The 21,459-nt window shown below is 48.7% G+C and overlaps 3 protein-coding genes across 10 annotated transcripts; 1 reads left to right on the top strand and 2 right to left on the bottom strand.

The window, feature by feature from the left end:
• Positions 1–760: 760 nt before the first annotated feature.
• Positions 761–7,832, bottom strand: cbr1 (carbonyl reductase 1). 3 transcript variants are annotated; one of them, XM_023962933.1, is made up of 7 exons: positions 7,744–7,832; positions 6,073–6,187; positions 5,744–5,913; positions 5,545–5,652; positions 3,026–3,234; positions 1,307–1,360; positions 761–1,229 (listed from the first exon to the last, which is right to left on the bottom strand). In XM_023962933.1, the coding sequence occupies exons 1-7, from the start codon at positions 7,760–7,762 to the stop codon at positions 1,056–1,058; spliced, it is 849 nt and encodes a 282-aa protein (XP_023818701.1). In that variant the 5' UTR covers positions 7,763–7,832; the 3' UTR covers positions 761–1,055. The 3 variants fall into 3 exon arrangements, with proteins under 3 accessions (XP_023818701.1, XP_011482304.1, NP_001131060.1); XM_011484002.1 differs by lacking the exon at positions 7,744–7,832 and adding an exon at positions 7,283–7,442; NM_001137588.1 differs by lacking the exon at positions 7,744–7,832 and adding an exon at positions 7,283–7,327 and having other exon boundaries at positions 897–1,229.
• Positions 7,440–20,510, top strand: setd4 (SET domain containing 4). Of its 6 annotated transcripts, XR_002291769.2 has the most exons (15): positions 7,440–7,575; positions 7,749–7,833; positions 7,907–8,002; positions 8,088–8,125; positions 8,888–8,976; positions 9,048–9,284; positions 13,947–14,006; positions 14,092–14,221; positions 14,308–14,482; positions 14,548–14,626; positions 14,699–14,779; positions 14,847–14,970; positions 15,038–15,203; positions 15,716–15,823; positions 19,386–20,510. XR_002291769.2 is itself a non-coding variant. In XM_020709235.2 (14 exons), exons 2-13 carry the CDS (start codon positions 7,761–7,763, stop codon positions 15,167–15,169), a joined length of 1,314 nt encoding a protein of 437 aa, XP_020564894.1. In that variant the 5' UTR covers positions 7,440–7,575; positions 7,749–7,760; the 3' UTR covers positions 15,170–15,203; positions 19,386–20,510. The 6 variants fall into 6 exon arrangements, 5 of the variants coding, with proteins under 5 accessions (XP_020564894.1, XP_011482308.1, XP_020564893.1 ...); XM_020709235.2 differs by lacking the exon at positions 15,716–15,823; XM_011484006.3 differs by lacking the exons at positions 15,716–15,823; positions 19,386–20,510 and adding an exon at positions 15,283–15,428.
• cdt1 (chromatin licensing and DNA replication factor 1) lies at positions 15,387–21,357 on the bottom strand. The gene is made up of 9 exons (XM_023963352.1): positions 20,861–21,357; positions 19,322–19,536; positions 19,046–19,240; positions 16,950–17,095; positions 16,778–16,878; positions 16,503–16,691; positions 16,287–16,427; positions 15,991–16,192; positions 15,387–15,906 (listed from the first exon to the last, which is right to left on the bottom strand). Exons 1-9 carry the CDS (start codon positions 21,245–21,247, stop codon positions 15,743–15,745), a joined length of 1,740 nt encoding a protein of 579 aa, XP_023819120.1. The 5' UTR covers positions 21,248–21,357; the 3' UTR covers positions 15,387–15,742.
• Positions 21,358–21,459: the final 102 nt, after the last annotated feature.

The following is a 21,459-nucleotide window of genomic DNA, read 5'->3' as shown; positions in this document are numbered from 1 at the left end:
GATAATTGTGGCAGAAAAAAGCTGGAAGTTGCAGCTGTTTTTTCTAAAAGATGTAATAAAAGTTAAGTTCAAAGATTTAAAAACTTTGTGTGTTCGTTGTGGTTTCAAGACGTTAAGAGGAGAGACTCATTGTGCGCTGAGACGCTGTCACTTTAACCCAATGCATCATGGGAGATGTAGTGATGGCAGACTGACTCTCTTCTCCGAGCTTCATGGTTTTTGTTAACTTGTTCCACGGTCTGATACCGGATTCTGTGGAAAGCTACACCGCTAAAGACGAGCTTTAGCTGGTGTTTTTGTTAGAACTGAGCGACTTTACGAGCAAAATCGGGACAAGGAAGTGAAGACTTTAACCACTGATTGGTCAGACTGATGACGTGTGATTAAACCTCCAAGAATGATTGGTGGAGACAGTTAAAGGGGCGGGACTTTTCCTAAAAGAGCTGAAGCTACCGCTAAATCGCGGTTCCGTCATTCTCATCAAAATGTCTTTAATAGAATCAAATAAACACAAAGAAAAAAGTATTTTATGATCATTCATATTCCTAACTACTCATGGTTTTATCAGGGCCTGTTTGGATGAACACAGAGCTGATATCCTGGAAATGTAAAATGTTTTTAGATCAGTGAATGAAGGCAATTTCACACACACACGCCTAGAGTCACACACACACACTCTACACAAACACAGCTTACAAGGACAAACATGGACACACTCACACACTCATACTGCCTGAAGTCTTCACCACAATAAACAATGTGCTGTAGAAACAAACTTTTATTTTGTAACTGCAGGGCTCATTATTTGGTTAAGGCAGAGTGAGCCTTCCGTGACACGTGAAAGTGAACAACGTCGGGTAACCATGGTAACCAGCCATCCTTGCACATTGGCTGCTGACAGGCACATAAACACTAGGCAGTTTACAAAAACCCTCAGCTAGAGAGCATGTTTTTTAATGAATAGTGTTACTGTTATCTTTGAGATTTGACCTTTTTATAACATGCCTTCACACTTTCTGTCATTGGATAAAACACGCTTCAGTTGCTGTCATGTGTCACCACGGCTGGACTTCCTTCTCAGAGACAAACTTCCCATGAGGCTCTGTGGCGCCTGGAGGCAATAAGGCCAAGTACACCGGGGTAACGGCGCCCTCTTCTGGGGATTTGGGGGCATTGGGACCGGCCATGTCGGTGCGAACCCACCCAGGACAGCAGGCGTTCAGGAGGATCTGAGAAAACAGTCAGTGTCAGACATGGATGGAATTGAAAGTGGGCTGTTGGAAAAGCTGCTGGTTCTCTGGGTTACCCCATCGTTGGGTCTCTCCTTGGACAGACGACGAGCCAAGATCATGGACAGCACCTGAACACAGGAGGGGGCTTCAGTGACTGCAGGGCTTCAACCAGGAAGTCACTGACAGACTGTTTAAGGCTACGTTCACACTGCAGGGCTTAAGCTCAATTCTGATTTTTTGAAAAATCAGATTTTTTTGCAAGTCCATTCACATTTCCAATTAAATGTGAACTTTTGTGATCTCCTGTGTGACCGTGAAATGACCCAGAAGTGACCCGCATGCACAGAAGAGTACTCAACGGTGAACGACGTCACTCATTGTTTGTGGAAGTAGCTAACGTTAACAATGGATGTCAACAACAGTGTTGTCAACAGTTGAGCTCTTTTTGCATTATAACATTTATTTTCACAAAGGAGCCAGCACAATTACAATCTTCTCATTTTAAGAAGGCAATGGAGACAGGATCATCTGTACCCACTGTTGTGGAATGGGGATGTGGATGTGCTGGGGCCGCGTGAAGGAAGGAGAAGGAGAACGGTAATAAAAGAAGGTTTCCCCCATAAATGCTATTGACTCTTTATTAACCCGCTCTGGAGAATCTGAGGGTCCGAACGGGGAAGTGAACCCCGGGGGAGGATCCGCCTTGGGTTCCCCGCGCTTCTGACCACGGTTGGAAAGGTAGAAAAAAAAAGTAATCGCGGGAAAGGTTCAACACCAAGCTCGGCCATTTTGCTGGAATTGTTTTCAAAAACCGCCCGGTTGCGATAAGAGCCCTTGAGTTTGGCCTGAATAGAGCTGTCACCCCAAATATGAATCCAATCGGTGACCTTGCTTCCCTTCCACTGACTGGTCTCAGCAGCATCGTCTGCCATGGTTGATGTTTATGTTCTCGTTCCCGCCTACTTCAACGCAGAATTACGACATTTGTAAAATGTTGATGACGTACGGGTCGGATTCATGTGGCCTGGCCGTTCAGACGGAGGTCGCATTTGAAAAGATCAGATCTGTGTCATTCAGACTGTCATGAAAAGATCAGATACAGGTCGCATTGGGGCAAAAGAAAATCGGAATTGGGTCGTTTCAGCCTGCAGTGTGAACGTAGCCTAAAAGTGTTTTTGATACAGAAGCATGTTCATGCGTTTGAATATCAGTAAAAGTTGTAGCAGACCATAGAATGACGTCGATTTATCCCACATAGTGACTTTACTTTTCAAAGCGTAAATCCTTCTATTAACAAAGCAATAGCAGCCAAAAATGTCCAGTCAGCTTTTTGACGATGTCCTCATGTCTTAAGGTGCAGGAGCTCCTAAAACAGCTGATCTCAGGATCTCATAACGCTTGTCTCCTCGTTTTCTGAAAGGTCTCATCCTAACTAAAGAAGCGACTGATCAGACAGGAAGAGGTGGATTTTCCACATGATCACAATCTGTGATCTACGTTCAGGAAGGCAGCTTATGTTGAACCACAAGTGCATTCACTGCTGTTCTATGCACATGTGGGACACACGACCTGCATAGATATACAGAGAATCAACATAGATCTGTATCTGATATCAACAAGGCGTTTGTACAATAAATCAGGTTCATCCAAGAACAGTGGAGGACGAAAGGGAAGACAGGCCTCCTGCAGGTTTGTAAAGGCTTCAGTTCCCATCATAGCAGCATAAGTGCTTTGATTACAGCGGCCTAAGCATTAGTCACATGTACAGTCTGGCAGACACGTGTGAGTCGTACCGTTAATCCAGTCTTGGAGACTCCGTACGCCATCTCAGGCCAGCCGTCCTGCTTGTGCTGGCCTGCCTTGGCCTTGTCTACGAACCTCTGCATCAGACCTGCCAGCTCCTCCTCGCTGATGTCCTCGCTGCGGAAACGCTGCTGGAGCTCTGGGCTGCACTGGTTCAGCGTTCTGCAGCTGACGAAGCTGGACACGTTCACCACACGGCCTGGAAGCCAGAACCACAGCAGAAGCTCAGACCGGCCCCCCCTGCTGAGGAGACTAGGGGCTAAATAAAGACCATCGGACCCAGCATCAGATCTGCTCCGATGGGGATTTCCAGATCCGTCCCGCCCACAGGATCAGAGAGGAGAACCTGGAAAAAGGTGGAGCTCTCTCCCACAACCAGGAAGAGTCTGCAGGACCAAACACCAGGAGTATTTTGATGATCATTTTAAAAATTGATTCATCGTATTTTGTTGATAAGTATTCGTCATGAGAAAGTCTCTTTTGTTGGAGAATGACGAAAAAACAAACTTTGTGGATCTTCTGGTTTGATTCAGCAGGAAAGTCGCTTTAAAAAAACCTCCTAACCAAATATGAGAAGAGCAGGAACTTTAGAAGCAGGATTCTGGATTGTATCTTTGTGTTGTGACTGTCCTCCAGTTAAGCTGCTTCTCTGTTCATTATATTTTGGTGTTTGCATTAGCGTTGGGCGATGTCCCTTAAACTGGCAGTGGACGATGTTTACAGTAAACCATCGGGATGGACGATGACATCATCGGGGGGGTATTTTTAAATTTTCGTTATTATAAAATTATTATTCGTCATTTTACTTTATTTATTTGATTTAACAACTAATGACTCATCCGCGATGAAAAGATAATGTCCAGTATAAACTTTAACAAAAATGACAAACCAAATAGAAGAGAAGTAGTCTGCTCCAGCACTTGGTTCACTCATGCCGACTGAGCCCCGTGAGGACATACAAAACACAAAACCAAAGCTTCAACAGGACCGACCGGCTGCTCCGCGGACGCCTCTGCGCTCCGCCCTCGCCCCGCGGGCTCCTTGCCTCACCGGGGAGGAGCGCTTCGTGCCCCCCGACGTCTCTGCGTGGTCCGGGCTCGCTGCCGGTGGACCGAGCGAACCGTGTCTCTGAGCAGAGCAGACGGACTTTGTGTTTGAGGGGAAGGGAGGATGCTTTGTAACGTGTGTGCTATGTGTGAGAGACTTCAGACTGCGATCCGTCCCACAGCTCTAGGTGAATGAGCTACAGAACTCAGGAGAACCGGGTCTCCTGGTAAAAGTGTGTAAAAGCGGCTTTAGGGCAGTGTTTGAGCTTTTCAAAGCAGAAATGTCGCTCAGTCCTTAGAAACTGTTCAAACAATCACATGGAATTGTGTTTCCAGTCGTGTCCTGACTAAATAAAGGCTGATGTTATTCCCACATATTAACGTTCACCCAAGATGCAGATTGCAGCATTTCCCGCATGGATTTTATGTTCATTAAAGGCTAAATGTTGTTGTTAGCCTCTCTTAGCCCTGGCTTTTTCCGGCTCCATGCTTCCACACAAAAAAGCACTGACCACAGATTAAAATTTAAACTGTGAGCAAACATGCGTTTCATAATAACCGTATCATTAATAAAAGCATGTTTAGAAGATCATCTAGTATATTGTGGAGCGTCCAGGTATCTATGTATGTAGCCTCTCAGCTGAACTCATTTCGTCTTCCGGTTTTTCATACACTACTGCACATGTGCAAATGATTTATTCCGACCCAAAGTGTGACCATGTGAACGTTTGTTATAAACAAAAAAGTTTTTCTGATCCCATGTGCACGGTTGAATTTTAATCCGACCATTGATCCGATCAAGATATTCTGCCCATGTAACCGCGGCTTATGGTGTCGACTCACAGCGTGGCGGGGGCGTGGCGATGGAATCGTCCATCGTGATGTCAGATTGACATCACGATGGACGATGGTATCGTCCATTGGCACAACAATAGTTTGCATTGTTGTTCTCTGTACATTAATGAGAAACTATTCATTTCAGAGTGCTGGACAGCAAAAAAGGTCTGCAGTTTTCAGCGGCTGCAGGGGGGCCAAAACCTTCACCACATCCGTGTTAATCGGGTATTTAAAAGCTAAACACCCGGAACAGCGTCAGGAATACAAAGAGGAGCTGGCTGTGGGGCTAACAGGAAGGCTAGCGGTGTTAGCGGCACAAAAGATTTGCAAGGGATCGATGTCCGACTTACTGGAAGGGCTTAAATGATTAAATATAAAATAAACATTTGTTTAATTAAAACAAGTTGTTAAAAATGTATTCTAGGTAATTACTGCAATATCAAAAAATAAAGAAAGATGCGGTGACTATTTGGTACTCGGCCGTCAGCCAAAGGTTTTTCCTTCAGTGCATCCCTAGTGACATCACACTCACTCTGATCAGTTCAATTCAGGTGTTTTATACGACTGACCATCTCATGGTTTTGGCGCTGCACTCCTTAAAACCACGAAAAGCCAAGAGTCAGTACCTCCTGCTTTGATGAGCGGCATGAAGGCGGTCAGCACGTCTCTGGTGGCGAAGAAGTTGGTCTTGAGGGTCTCCTCAGCCTGTACGGCGAACGGAGTCGTGTCTGCCACTGAGAAGAGCGCACCAGGCGTCAGTGAGGCGTCACCTGAGCACGGCTGCTTCAGGCCTCCACCGTTCAGGTGCTGCAGCTCCAGACCCACCCTTGAACGCGATGGCGGCGTTGTTGATGAGGACGTCCACTCCTCCATACTTCTCCTTGAAGAAGGCAGCAGCAGTGCTGATGCTGTCCACATCGTTGATGTCCAGCTGCTGGAAGGACGACTTCAGTCCCTCTGAGGACAGGGACGCCACTGCGGCCTGGCCCCGCCCACTGCAGAGAGTTACCAGAAAACAGACGCTGAGGGGAAACAAACACCAGCATCGTTGCTCCATGACCAGATGCTTCAGGCTTTACCAGACTCCAGGAGGTCTGGGTGTTTGGATGGCGTTACCGCCGACACGGACATGCTTTCAGCCCATGCAGACTTACACATCTCTGGCGGTGAGGTAAACGTCTCCCTGGAACTCTCTGCAGAGCGCTCTGACGATGGCCAGGCCGATGCCTTTGTTTCCCCCGGTTACCACGGCAACCCTGGTTGACATGTCTGTTCCAGGAAAGAATTCACTTTTAGAGGGCGTGTTTCTGCTAAACAAACATGATCACGCAACCAGCAGCTTTGGAGAAAGCTGCTGAGTCATGGCGGTGAAGGAGAGGTGGAGTTTTGTTAAAGCGGGACAGAAGGAAACTGAGCAGACAGGATATTCCAGACCAAGGAGGGTGAAACGGACCAAAGCAAGGACAGTTTTCCTGGAAAAACATGACTTTTCAAAGGATTCAATGGAAAATATCCGTCAAATAAGTGCCCACTAAAATATTTGTTTGAACAAATGTGAAATGTTCAGGTTTCTGCTGATATCAGAGCAGCACTGAATGCGTCTGCAGCTCCTTCAGAGTCAGACGTGGTATTTATCTGATTTAAGAGCATTTTGCTGTGAGTGTCACCTTTGGTTTCCAACTGACAGCTGATGAAATGCCTGAAAGAGCCGCTCTGATGAAAATGCCGTTTTTAACCTGCTCTTCAGGGATGTTTCTGATGACGGGGGACATTTAGCAAAAAAAAAAAGATTAAAACTCTATTTCTTTTTTTAAATGACTGGGAATCAAACGAAAAATGCTGTTTTAACAAATCTGGTTGCTGTGACAGAGCTCCAATCAGCAGCCAGGCCACAGCTCCCTGCTCCGCTCCATTCTGATCATCTGTCAGACAAACAGATCCATGAACGTCTCTGTTTTCCTGGTCGGAGCTGGAATCTGGATCAGAACTGGACGAATCTGATGTTGCTGGACAGTTTTGTTGCACCACTAATGTTAGGTTGGGGCTTGTGAGCTAGCAGGAGAGGTTGTAAACAGAGAGCTCTCAGCACCCCCCCCCCCCCCCCCCCCCCAAAGTCATAGGTGGATTTCTAAGGAACCCCTGTCGCTCTGCAGCAGGACTAAGTTCCAGCAACAGAGCTACAGGCCGTTTCTTTCTCTGGACACCGGGGACGGTTTACGGGGAGATCTGAAAGGTCTTTCTTCGTGTCTCGTTTACGTTGCATAACCACGACGTTCACTTCCGCCTGTTAACGGCTCCAAACGGGGAACCCCCGCCTGGAACTGTACGGAAACCCGCGAGGGGCAAAGCGGGAAAGCCTCTTACCGCGCTTCAGTCCGGCGGAGTCCGGGAACAAACGGAGACGAAGCTGAAACGGCAGAAACAACGGACGCGCTGAAGAAATCAGCGTGACAACCACGTGACCAGAGAGGGCGGGCACAGAGATGCTGTGCGCAGCTTTTCTGCGCATTCCCGGATAAACACTGCGGTCGCGTGTGAGCGTGGCTGCTGTAGCGGTGTGTAGCGGTCTTTAGACCAGCGGGGGTCATGTTCTGAGGTTGGAGGGTCTCCCTCCTCCACCGTCTCAGCTCCTGCAGCAGATTCTGTGAGTTACCACGGTAAGTTTACCGCCGTCATTCGGATCTGCGCTGGAAGTCCCTTCACGCCTCCATCCCTCTAACATTGATGCAAACATTTGTGTGTCACACCAGCACAGTGATGCTGGGAGATGACTGGACACACATGAGAGCCTCCCTTTAAAAAATGTGTATGTATGTGTTTATGACCCCAGGCCTGGGGGGTCATGGCACGTGGCAGAGCAGGGCGAACTGCGAGGAGGAGGCGGAGGCGTAAACGTGACGGCAGCACTCAGACTGGTACGGTGGGTTTCCTTCGGTTCATGAGCTCGTCCGGCTGTTCCCGCTCACCGCTGCTCTCCTCCGTGTTCAGAGTCTCTGGGTCACCAGCAGAAGTACGTGAGGCTGATGAAGTTCCTCCATGGGCGGGGCTTCACCTCCACCCCGCTGCAGCCCGCCCTTTTCTCCGGTGAGCCTCACCGAGCTGCTCCTTCTGTGATTAGAGCCAGAATGCTGAGTCATGTTTGTCCAAACCCTCATGTCCCCCCATGCAGACACAGACAGAGGACTGCAGACTCTCCAGCCGATCCAGGTAACTCACCTGACGTGCAGAGCGGTGGCGGTGTGAGGAATCTGTGCGATATGCTGGAAGTTTCCCCCAAAACCTGCCGGGTCAGAGGTTAGCCAGACAAAGCCGATCCTCAAGGACTGCAGCTGAAGTGAAGATACTTTTCTGCAAAGCAGTTATGTTCTGCAGCAAAAATAAGACCTTTAACTTCAGGTTTTAATGCAGACTTTAGTGACCTCATCTGGGTTTGACTTTAGGAAGAAAATCTGTGTTAGGACAGTGATAAAATAAAGAAAACAGTGCTAAGCCTCCTCAGTTTCTACATGATCTGGTTTGAAATGAAGAACTCTCCTCAACCGCATCAAAGACCAGAGCAGAGACTCTTCATCGGTGGAGATCTGCTGTTACAACTGTAACTGTGGAGAAACTTCAGGAGTGAATGAACCAAATGAGTCTGGGGGGAAGGAGGACTCATCCAGGGGGTCATGAAAGAAGGAAGTGACCTTTGAACTGTCAGAAGGAGACACTAGAACTATAAACTAACAGTGACCTTTGAACTGTCAGAAGGAGACACCAGAACCATGAACTAACACTGTCTGTGTCATATCATCCTAACTATTGATGAACGATGTTCAGATGAGCTCCTCCGCTCAGACTGATGTCACAGGTTTGGCGATGGCGAATGGTTAGGTTGATCTCTAGAAGGAATGGCGTGCTGCTCTTGTGTCAGCTGTTCTCCTGCTCAGAGTCTCAGGTTGTCACCTGAACTTGCTGTCTGTGCTTCAGCCTGGCGGGATGCTGGTTTCATTGCCGGAGTCCTGCCTCCTCACCACCTCCACGGTTCTGCACAGCTACCTGGGGCCGTTCTTAAAGAGGTGGGGGCTGACCTGAAGTGTCTCTGATGAGGTCAGTCCTCTGCTGGAGTCTGAACTGTTTGTTTCTGCAGCTGGAAGCCCCGCCCTTCCTCCCTTGTGGCGCTTTGTGTCTTTCTGGTGTGCGAGCGGCACAGAGGCGAGGCCTCTGATTGGTTCCCGTATATAGACGTCCTCCCCTGTTCCTACTGTTGCCCTCCTTATTTCACCGACACTGTGATGGCTGTCCTACCTTCTGGAGTTCGGAGGCGCGCTGAGGAGCAGAGGGAGGGGCTGCAACACCTTTACGCCGTCCACCAGGACTTCTTCATGTGAGTCTGTGTACACACCTGGACCCAGGTGATAGGTCACTTCTCCCTGGGTTACTATGGCAGCAGATTGGAAACATCTTGGAAGGTAGAGTCCAAGAGAAAAAACAAAAATGTTGAGAAGGAAAACTCTAGTTCAACCTTTTATAAAAGTCAGAGAACGCCTGGTCTGAAGATGACGCAATCAGTGTGCTGAACTATCCCATCAGTGTGCTGAACTACCCCATCGGTGTGCTGAAGTACATCATCGGTGTGCTGAAGTACCCCATCGGTGTGCTGAAGTACCCCATCGGTGTGCTGAAGTACATCATCGGTGTGCTGAAGTACCCCATCGGTGTGCTGAAGTACCCCATCGGTGTGCTGAAGTACCCCATCGGTGTGCTGAACTACCCCATCAGTGTGCTGAACTACCCCATCAGTGTGCTGAACTACCCCATCAGTGTGCTGAACTACCCCATCAGTGTGCTGAACTACCCCATCAGTGTGCTGAACTACCCCATCAGTGTGCTGAACTACCCCATCAGTGTGCTGAACTATCCCATCAGTGTGCGGAACTACCCCATCAGTGTGCTGAACTACCCCATCAGTGTACTGAGCTATCCCATCAGTGTGCTGAGCTACCCCATCAGTGTGCTGAGCTACCCCATCAGTGTGCTGAACTACCCCATCAGTGTGCTGAACTACCCCATCAGTGTACTGAGCTATCCCATCAGTGTGCTGAGCTACCCCATCAGTGTGCTGAGCTACCCCATCAGTGTGCTGAACTACCCCATCAGTGTGCTGAACTACCCCATCAGTGTGCTGAACTACCCCATCAGTGTGCTGAACTATCCCATCAGTGTGCGGAACTACCCCATCAGTGTGCTGAACTACCCCATCAGTGTACTGAGCTATCCCATCAGTGTGCTGAGCTACCCCATCAGTGTGCTGAGCTACCCCATCAGTGTGCGGAACTACCCCATCAGTGTGCTGAACTACCCCATCAGTGTACTGAGCTATCCCATCAGTGTGCTGAGCTACCCCATCAGTGTGCTGAGCTACCCCATCAGTGTGCTGAGCTACCCCATCAGTGTGCTGAGCTACCCCATCAGTGTGCTGAGCTACCCCATCAGTGTGCTGAACTACCCCATCAGTGTACTGAGCTATCCCATCAGTGTGCTGAGCTACCCCATCAGTGTGCTGAGCTACCCCATCAGTGTGCTGAACTACCCCATCAGTGTGCTGAACTACCCCATCAGTGTGCGGAACTACCCCATCAGTGTTGTGGAACTACCCCATCAGTGTGCTGAACTACCCCATAAGTGTGTGGAACTACCCCATCAGTGTGCTGAACTACCCCATCAGTGTGCTGAACTACCCCATCAGTGTGCTGAACTACCCCATCAGTGTTGCTGAACTATCCCATCAGTGTTGCTGAACTATCCCATCAGTGTGCTGAACTACCCCATCAGTGTTGCTGAACTACCCCATAAGTGTGCTGAACTACCCCATCAGTGTGCTGAACTACCCCATCAGTGTGCTGAACTACCCCATCAGTGTTGCTGAACTACCCCATCAGTGTGCTGAACTACCCCATCAGTGTTGCTGAACTACCCCATCAGTGTGCTGAGCTACCCCATCAGTGTGCTGAACTACCCCATCAGTGTGCTGAACTACCCCATCAGTGTGCTGAACTACCCCATCAGTGTGCTGAACTACCCCATCAGTGTGCTGAACTACCCCATCCGTGTTGCTGAACTATCCCATAAGTGTGCTGAACTATCCCATAAGTGTGCTGAACTATCCCATAAGTGTGCTGAACTACCCCATCAGTGTTGCTGAACTACCCCATCAGTGTGCGGAACTACCCCATCAGTGTGCGGAAATACCCCATCAGTGTGCTGAACTACCCCATCAGTGTGCTGAACTACCCCATCAGTGTGCGGAACTACCCCATCAGTGTTGCTGAACTATCCCATCAGTGTGCGGAACTACCCCATCAGTGTTGCTGAACTACCCCATCAGTGTTGCTGAACTACCCCATCAGTGTTGCTGAACTACCCCATCAGTGTGATGAACTACCCCAGCTGTATGCTGAAATACCCCAGCTGTATGCAGAAATACCCCAGCTGTATGCAGAAATACCCCACAGCATTTTCTAAAAAGAGGTGATCTGACTGCATTGAAGGACTGCAGACCATTTTCAAAGGTGTCACTCTGTCTAAAGTGTTAGAGACCTGCATCTCTAGAGGATTCTCTAGAGGTAAACAGTATTTTATCTGACTGTCAATCAGGTTCTAGAAAAACTCCCAGCACCATAACAGCTGTGTCAACAGCTGTGTCAACATCTGTGAACGATGTTTGTTCTGCCTGTGAGAAACAGAAATGTTTCTATTTTACGTAGACATTTGATTCTGTCCACAAATCTGATAAAAGAATACAGCCCCCCCCCACCCACCCCCCCCCACCCATATATATTTGCTCCACATGACTCAGTTATTGAAGTTGTAAATAGTTGTTAGTATTTGGGAAATAGCTGATGATTCGTCGTCCTTAAAGCCGCATGTCGATGCCCTTGTGAGAAATCTGCAGACATCTACCTCAGAAAATAACTTTTTTTTATGCGAGAAGACTTGTTGCTGCAACATTTCTTCCAGATCACGTTTGTTTGTTTTTTTGTTTTTTTTTACATTTAATTTTACGTTTTTGCACTTTTAAAATACAAACAAATCAAGATAAGAAAGCACAATCAAGTAAAGAAATAAAATGAAAAAAAATATATACAACAACAAAGCAAACAAGCAAAGTTGAACAAGTGGGGCTTAGATCACATGTTTTATACACGCATGCCCCAGGCAGAGCTCTGCGCACAGTGGACTCGGTTTTCCATGCCTCCTTGTGTTTGTGTGGCACATGAACTCATCACTGAGATTGGTTTGAGGGTTGGTTGGCCTGCCTCAGCTGGTCATAGGATTGCACACTGGCACAGATTTATACTGGAGGCTCTCATTGGACGGCTCCCCTCGTGTCTGATTGTGGCTCTGCAGCACAGATCTGATGGACCTTATGCTCTCAGGGATCTACTCACTGTCAGTCCTGAGCGTTCAAACAGAAAAAGAAAAGATGACTTTTTAAAATAAAACTCCTCCTCAAAGCTCATAACTTTGACACGGTTTGATTACGAAGGACCTGAAAATAATATCACTGACCTGTTGCTGTATTTAATCAATTATTTAGTTGTTTTATTCTACTTTAGTTATATTTTTTGACATATTGTAATTCTATAAAATGTCTTGGGTGTGTGTAACTAAGAGCTCAGTGGATCTCAATAGGATTTCTTTCCTTGTTAAATAGAATAAAATAAATCCCGACAACCAGATTGATCTGTCTGAGGTCATTTATCGAATAGTTTCAAAATAAAAAGAAACAACAATAATCAATTCTGGAAAATACCATTTAGATTGAGACATGGTAGATTTATTTTGCGATAACATAAAAATGACAGTGCATCAGCGTGCGACACACGTGATGTCATTAACAGGGATCAGTCCATCAGTCCAATGTGTAGACTTTAGTCATGTGACCATTCAGTGTAGACAGGGGTGTCAAACATACGGGCCGCGGGCCGGATCCGGCCCACCAGGTGCTTTAGTCTGGCCCACACATGAAGGGTAAAAATCACAAAGATGTTTAAAAAAGAAAGCACATTTCTAGTCCATTCCTGTGGCGAGTTATGATTTTTTAAAGAAATAACCGAAATGCGCAATTCCGCCACTAGGGGGAGCAAAGCAAAGGCAAAACAGGTGAAACAGCATAACTCTGCACCTGCCAAAAGCGAAACATAACAGCTCTGTGTCTGGATAGGCAGTAGTTGGGTGGTAGTTTCCCTGTGAGCCTCACCGCTGTTAGGTTGCTATAGATATAGAATGATCAGTAGTGACACAATATTGACCAACATGTTAAAAAGTAAAAAAGGTTAAAGTGAAGTCCTAAGCTTTCCAGGAAAAATGGACAGAGTTTTATTTGTTCACAGAGCTGAATTAAACCAAGAAAAGATTCTTGGACATTTCATTGTGTTTTGCTCACTTGAATGACAGTAAATGTGTTTCTGCACAGGATTTGAATCCTGATCGTGATGGCCGGGTGAAGTTTCAGGAGAGAGAGAGAGGTTAACTCCAAACTCTTATGTTCACAAATGTTTGCAAGTTTAATTTAGCGTAATTATTTAATGGTTTGGACAATTACATTTTAGGCAGGTGTTTCATTTTTTTCGGTAGCCCCTCTTAAGTTTATTATTGTGATTGCTTCAGTGTCAGATGTAAAATATTCAGTCTGTATAAAATTGAACAAACCAATATGTTTTAAAGTGAAATTAATTTTATTTAAGATTCATTGGCCTCTGTGAATGAATGTGTAATAAGAAATGATTAGGCTACCATGTTGGTTGAGGCATGTATTCCAATTGGGTAAAAAAACAAAAACAATGCTGTTATTTTGCCTTTACGTTACTGGTCCGGCCCACTTGGGATCAGACGGGTTGAATGTGGCCCCCGAACCAAAATGAGTTTGACACCCCTGGTCTAAAATGTTCCAAGAATGTTCCCTTTGGATGTGGAAGAACATCTCCATTCCAGAATCCTCATCCTCTGGTTCAGAACATGAACTCTGCTTACATTGTGGGTCCAGGTCCCTGCAGCCGGTTCTGAGCCACCCCCCTGAGGAGGTGCTGACATATGAAGCTCTGAGGTACACCCCCCCCCCCACACGTATGCAGACGCTGTCAGCACGAAGATGGATGCTTTGGATCAAAGTCCCCCCTCCTGCCCCACAGGTGGGCCTGGTGCAGCATCAACACCCGCTCCGTCTTCATGGACCGCCCATCCAGCAGCTTCCTGTCGGGACCGGATAATTACGCTTTAGCTCCGTTTCTGGACCTGCTGAATCACCGCCCAGATGTGCAGGTCTGTCTTGTGTTGCCTAACCCCTCCCCCCACCGACCCCCTATATGCACTGATTGGGTCATCTTACATAAGCTTCCCTCTTCTAGGTGAAAGCGGGTTTTAACCGGACCTCAGGATGTTATGAAATCAGAAGCATCTCTGGAGTCCAACGCTATCACCAGGCCTTCATCAACTACGGTTCCCATGACAACCAACGCCTCCTGCTGGAATACGGCTTTGTCTCCTCCTGCAACCCTCACAGTGTTATCTATGTAGAAGAAGGTAGCCTGCAGAAGTTTGGGAGAGCCCCAGCATCCATTTGTTCCTCCATTTTCTTGTGTTCTCAGATTTGCTCTGTGAAGTTCTACGGGGGGATGAAAGCCTGGATGAGAAGATGAAGTTTCTCAGAGAAAACGGTTTCCTTCAGTAAGTCTGCTTTACGGTTTTGGGAGTTTTGCGATCGCCATGTCACCACTGCCTTCCTCCTCCATCGCGCAGGAACCTGACGCTGTCCGATGAAGGTCCCAGCTGGAGGCTCCTGACGGCCCTCAGGCTGCTCTCGCCGCTCCCAATACCACGGTAAGACTCCACCCCATGCTGCCCTTCTCGCTCTGAAATCTGCATCTCTGACCAGTTGGCTTTCCAGTCAGCGCTGGAGGACGCTGCTGCTCGGACAGATGGTCAGCGATGAGGAGGCGCAGCGCAGCGTTCAGACCGCCAAGACGCTGTGCGAGCGCCTGCTGAGGGAAACGAGGACGTCTCTGCAGGAGGTGAGGAGGAGCCTGACCACCAGGGGGCAGCTTTCAGTGACACTCACACCTGGAACTGTTTGTGCAGATCTCCCACCTCCTCCAGCAGTCTGAGCGGCCAGTCAGGGAGCAGCTACAAGTGGTTGGGTCATTGCGGAGGGAGGAGAGGTGCATCCTGGGAAACTGCCTGGAGGTTCTAAAGTCTGCACTAGAGATCTGACTTCTGATGGGTGCATTAGTCTGGACTGCTGCAGGTGAGGAGCTGAGGCGTTTTCATGGAGACCATGGGTAAACCCAGACAAAGCTGAACTGTTTTGTGTTTGTGGACTGCAAGTTGATCTTCAGTGAGTCTGCAGAAACTCCACAAGTTTGAAGCTGGAAACATTCCTTCATGAAGACTAAGGTTTTCAAAATGTGGAAGATCGAACAAAAAGAACTTTTCAGCATTCAATATTTTAATTAAAAAAAATCTAATTTTATTTGACAACCTTTCCGTGTTGCAAATGATAACGAGGCTTTCATAATACGAGCCTGCTTGGGCTAAACCCCTGAATACTGCACACCTGGATCCTCCAGGGAGCTGCTCAGCCGGGCGGTTCTGCCGCTGCGGTCGGGTACGCTCTGGTCCAGAAAACATCATTCGAACAGCAGAGTAGTCAGAAAGTCTGCATGGTCAGAGTCTAGTTTCTAACAGAATCTTGGCCTTCATCGCCCCAGAGGATGCAGACTTCTCATCAGGGCGGGTTTGTTTGTTTTCACTCTGCAGCTGCAGCAGGTTCTTCTTCGTCTGCCGTCACACCTGCTCCTCCTCCCGGAGGCGGCGGCTCAGCTTGTCCAGCACCACGGCCAGCTCCACCTTCCTGTCCATCTTCAGGTACACGTCCTTCCTGATTGGATGAAGGGTCAGCCAATCAGCTGCGAGCTCCGCCAGTAGCCGGACGTGTTTTTCCATGTCGCCTGTTTGAAATGGGGTTATAGTTAGAGTACATCCTGACCCACAGAACCGCGAACCAGCAGTAGTACCGCAAAACCGGTTCTCACCTGTAGTGAGGGCAGAGGCGTAGCTCGCAACCATGCGGCTGCACGCCGCCGCCATTGTCAAAGCCGCCTTCTTCTCAGCCACGAAGATGCCGCGCAGGATCCGGGCCAGATCCACCAGCCGGGACATCATCAGCAGGCGCTCTTCATGGGCCGGGTCCCGGGTCATGACCGCCTGCAGCTTCTGGGCCTCTTTGGCCCGAATCTGAAGTTGAAACAGAAAACTTTAGCACGCGGAAAACCGTCCCGACTGGACATGGGCGGCTCTGGTGGGTAATAGTTATAGTGTAAACACCCACCCGATCCAGCAAGGACTGGGACACCCCCTTCAAAGAGCCTGGAACTGGGGCTACAGGTTCTGCTGCCTTCTGGGCACACACAGAACCCTGAGCAGGTCGGGGCTGGACTTGCTGAGCTGCAGAAATCAACGCCTTCTCCATCTGAACACGATAATGGGTCAGAACAAATACATCAAAAGCTTAACTTTAAGAACCATGCAAACTTGGATCCGGTACCTTGGGATTGATAAGCAAGCGGGCCCGGTCCAGTACCTCCTGGGCTGTAGACAGGGTCTCCCTGTGAGGCGGTTCAGGTAACGGGCTCACCGGCACCGCAGGAACTAAATCCACGTTAAAGCGGGGATGCCAGCGGGTCAGCCTGTCTTCCGGAACCGAAACAGGCGGAACCAATGAAGACAAAAACTCCTACAAGACAGAACGATTTGACCGAGACATGAGCCATCAGACAGAACCGGGGTCGTAGTGCGAGACGTGATCGGGGCGCTGCTCACCTGATGGTGCTGCTTCACGAGGGAGATCAGGTTCTGGTGGAAGACACGCCTTCTCTCCAGCAGAAGGGAGGCGGACAGAACAGGCCGGGCCTGGCTGTGGTCTGAGGAGGACACATAGATGTGAATACAGCTTCCAGGGGGCGGTGCCACTTGTTATGGGGGGGTGTCTGACCTGAGACAATGATGGGCTCCACAGTGAGCTGGTACTCGCCCTTCTTGATGCCACTGCTGAAGGTGGGAATGTTCTTCTCTTGCTTCAGGGCGTAAGCCTCAGGGAAGACTGTCCGGATCTGGGCCACATGGTTCTGCTCAAAGCGCCTTGGAGAGAAAACACAGAAACCTTGAGCTGGTTACAAAGAACGGAAAATTCTGATCAGAACCAGTTTAATCTGATGGTCCATTGCAGAGGTGTGGACTAAAGTCATGTGATTTGGACTGGAGTCGTGAATTTAAAGACTCATCTTGGACTTTCACAGCAGTGACTCGTGACTTGACTCAGACTTGAACCCTTCGACTCGGAAAGACTTACTATTTTCCCCCACATCCAAAGATTAAGAAGTTTTTGACAAAGCCCACACCACGTTCTCTTTTTCTGTTTACATCAGTGATGTCAGCATGACATCAACCAATGAAACAGCAGAAAAACATTTCTCCGTTAATTGAAGTTTCTGTTTGCAGGTGTTGTTACGTTCTGGCATAAAAGTTGTGAGGTTGTCAACAAAAAATGGTTTGTGGTTTGCAGAACATGCGGATAAGAGGATAACTTAGTTGGTTACACAGGAAACCAGGGTTTGATTCCCGGGGATGAAGACACAGAGGCTACGTTCACACTGCAGGGCTTAATGCTCAATTCCGATTTTTTTCTGCAAGGCCGTTCACATTTCCAATTAAATGCGAATTTTTGTGATCTCCTGTGTGACCGTGGAATGACCCGGAAGTGACCCGCATGTGCAGAAGAGTACTTAACAGTGAACGACGTCACTCATTGTTTGTGGAAGTAGCTAACGTTAACAATGGATGTCAACAACAGTGTTGTCAACAGCAGAGCTCTTTTTGCATTATTACATTAATTTTCACAAAGGAGCCAGCACAATTACAATCTTCTCATTTTAAGAAGGCATTGGAGCCAGGATCGTCTGGACCCACTGTTGTGGAATGGGGATGTGGATGTGTGTGTAAGAGAGAGGAGAGAGCGTGTAGCGGGGTAGAGAATGATGAGACAGGCAGTGTGGGCGCGCATTCATGTTGTGTGTTACGGAGGAAGGACAACGGTGATAAAAGAAGGTTTCCCCCAGAATAAATGCCTTTGACTCTTTATTAACCCGTTCTAGAGAGTCCTGGAGAATCTAAGGGTCAGAACAGGGAGGAGGAGGAGGATCCACCTTGGGTCCCCCGCGCTTCTGATCACGGTCGGATAGGGGAGAAAGAAAAAAAAAGTAATCGCGGGAAAGGTTCAACACCACGCTCGGCCATTTAGCTGGAAATTTTTTCAAAAACTCCCCGGTTGCGATAAAAGCCCTGGAGTTTGGCCTGAATAGAGCTGTCACCCCAAATATGAATCAATCGGTGACCTCGCTTCCCTTCCACTGACTGGTCTCAGCAGCATCGTCCACCATGGTTGATGTTTATGTTCTCGTTTCCACCTACTTCAACGCAGAATTATGACTTTTGTTGCGTATCGATGACGTACGGGTCGGATTCATGTGGCCTGGCCGGTCGCATTTCAAAAGATCTGATACGTATCGGATTCAGGACCACAGACGGAGGTCGCGTTCATGATTCAGGACCACATACCCAAGTGGCCTGGGTCGCATTTGAAAAGATCGGATCTGTGTCGTTCAGACTGTTGTGAATCAAATACAGGCATAGGGGGGAAAAAAATCAGAATTGGGTCGTTTCAGCCTGCAGTGTGAACGTAGCCTGAGCTACTAATGGGACAATTACCATTACAATGTGGAGCTATGACATAATCCGGTGAGGGTCCTTGGACAAGGCCCTTAACACTGCAGTCCTCCTCATGAGTGACAATGAAACATGTCGGCTCAGACGTGCTTGTAAATGTCGATAAATAAATACAGTTCCTAAAAGCACACATGGTCTGTGTACATAATAAGAATAGTGTTGAAATGACTCGAAACAGTCAACAATAGGACTTGCACCGGAGAACTTTAGACTGGTTGGTCTTTACACTTGACCGCCTTTGACTTGGGGACAAATACTTTAGACTTAGTTGTGACTTGCAAAGCACTGACTTGGTCCAAAGCCTACCTGTGGGTCATGTCCTGGACCCCCTGCTGGACCTTGGCGAAGGTGGCGGTCTCACAGCGGTTGTAGAGCATGGCGACCACAGTGTCCATGCTGCGGAACATCTCGGCCAGAAGTCTAAAGTGGAGCGGTAGAACCAAGCCTGGTGGGATGTCCTGGGCGAGCGTGTGGTACCGCTGGTACGCTGGCCGCTCGGCGCTGCACGCCACCAAAGAAAAAGAAAAAACTATGATTTCTTCACCTGACCTGACCAAACCAGAACCAAACGGACCAGCTCACCTGTCCTGTGTGAGTGCATCTCCTGGTTTCTCCTCTGACTCTGCACTCTTCTGGACCTTTGCAGACAGCTGTTTGGCCAGAACCAGCCTGGCCTGGAGATTGTGGACATCTGCAGGAGTCACCGAAGAGGAGGCGGCAGGAGGGACAGCCTCCACCTGCTTCTTGATCTTTTGAAGGCGACACTTTAGAGCAGCAAGGTCCTCCTTACACAGAACCTGCAGACAGGTCACCCACCGGGTCAGAACCAGAACAAAGACAGAAAGCAGAAAATAGTGCAGCAACTGTCGACCCCGGAGATCTTCCTGGTTCACGCCCGACACAAACACTGATGGCCTTAGAACAAAGCTGTGAGGCACAGAGGTGGAGTGTTCATGATGTGGGCTTTGCACACAGAACATGCTTAAGCTCCATGAAGCCAGTCCACTGCAGACCAGGCATCATCCTGTGGAGAGGATCATCTCATGTTCAGGCCAGGGCTACAAAACCAGCTACAAGACCCGACCCGAGTCTTCCAAGCCTCTAACTGCTCAGAGTTCAAGTACAGCACATGTGTCAGTCTCGGCCCGTGAGCCGGAACATTGCAGTAGGTGTTATATCTTATAAATGTTTCATAAAGCAGGCTGAAGAATCAGTTATCATGAACTCTGGCAGTACTTTTTGACCACACAATGTAAAACGTGACAAGGGGTTTGGTCATCATCCTGGTGCAGAAAGAAACAACCATAACAGCAGGCCGACAACAAAACAGACAGAAACTCCCCGATCCGCCCAGACAGGCAGAAGGAACGGTATCCCACAATTCCCAGCGCTGCAAGCAGGCCCAAACCCAATGTGTCTGTGACCTTCACTAAAATATTAGCTACTAATCCCATCATGCAGTGTGTGAGCTGCCTTGCCAGACAGCAGTGTCCCTGCCCAGGGGGGTGGGGGTAGGTGGTGGACATCATTGGGGGGGGGGTCAGCTCATCACCTGTAACTGTCCTCTTATGTGTCCCCTCTCTAAATGACTTTGATATGGATGATGTGATCAGTTTTAGCCCGCAGCACCGCCTCCATCACCAATAAACGGCTCATGGCGTCTTCAGTTCACCCACGGCTCCGACAGGATGTATGCGAGGAGAAAAACGCGTATTTTGGAATATTTATACATTAATTTGTTACATAAAATTCCATAAATGTAAACAAATCAGAGGTTTGTTTGTTTTTTCGTCTTTCAAAGTTTGCTTAATTTCTAACTGGTCTAATTTTCACAGAATACAATTAAAAAGTTACGTTGTAATAGTTTTATAGTTTAAAGAAGTGTGTTTTGGATTTTGGACCCAGTGCAATTAACCGAAATTTGGTGTCGAACCCGCAGCCTCCCCAGACTCAAACAAAAATCCCCCACCCCCCTTTTTTCAACTTTTGGATCCGGTTCTTCAAACTCTGAACCCGGTCCACTTCTCTTTGCAGATAGTGGGTCATAGTTGTGGACCCGAACCGCGGGGTTTTGGCTCAGTAGCAGCCGTAGCCGACTTGTACTAAAGGGGTTAACGTTACCTGTGCTTGAGCCCCACCAAAGGGGTTTTTGGACCGTCTCGTATCATCATCGGGCAGGACCAGCTTCTTCCGCGCGCCCCTGCGCGCCCGCGTGTCCGGCGCGGGCTCCCCCCCGCCAGCCTGGACCCTCCGCGTCCTCTTGGCCGAACTGTGCTCCGCCGCAGCGGACCCCCGCTCCGGGCTCAGCCCGGAGGGCCGCTTCGGGGTCTGCGGGCTGGACGCAGCCTTTGCGGCGTTCGCGGTCCGGTCCTCACGCCCGGCCGCTTCAGCGATGACCCGCACGAACTCCCGGTGAACCGGGGAGGACGGCGGACCTGCGGGTTTCTTCGGTCCGGAAGCGCCTTTCTTCCGCTGAGAGAAGAACTCGGTGAGCCGAACCTGGGCCATTTCGTCCGTGTGCCGACCCGATGCGAAGCTACAACACAAACAAACTCATCCGGAAGTTAACGAGCGTCACATGAAGAAGAAAACAATTTTCGCGCGAAATCAAGCAAACCACGCCCTTTCCGGGGCACGTGACCCGTACAACCGGGGTGGGGAGGGGGTGTCAAAAAGACCGACAAAACAATCAGTGGGACAAGATTACACACAATGATACA

This window comes from Oryzias latipes, chromosome 15 (genome assembly GCF_002234675.1).
Source record: "Oryzias latipes chromosome 15, ASM223467v1".
Taxonomy (NCBI): Eukaryota; Metazoa; Chordata; class Actinopteri; order Beloniformes; family Adrianichthyidae; genus Oryzias; species Oryzias latipes.
Note: the sequence above shows the minus strand (reverse complement) of the source record. Positions and strands in the feature narration are given on the sequence as shown.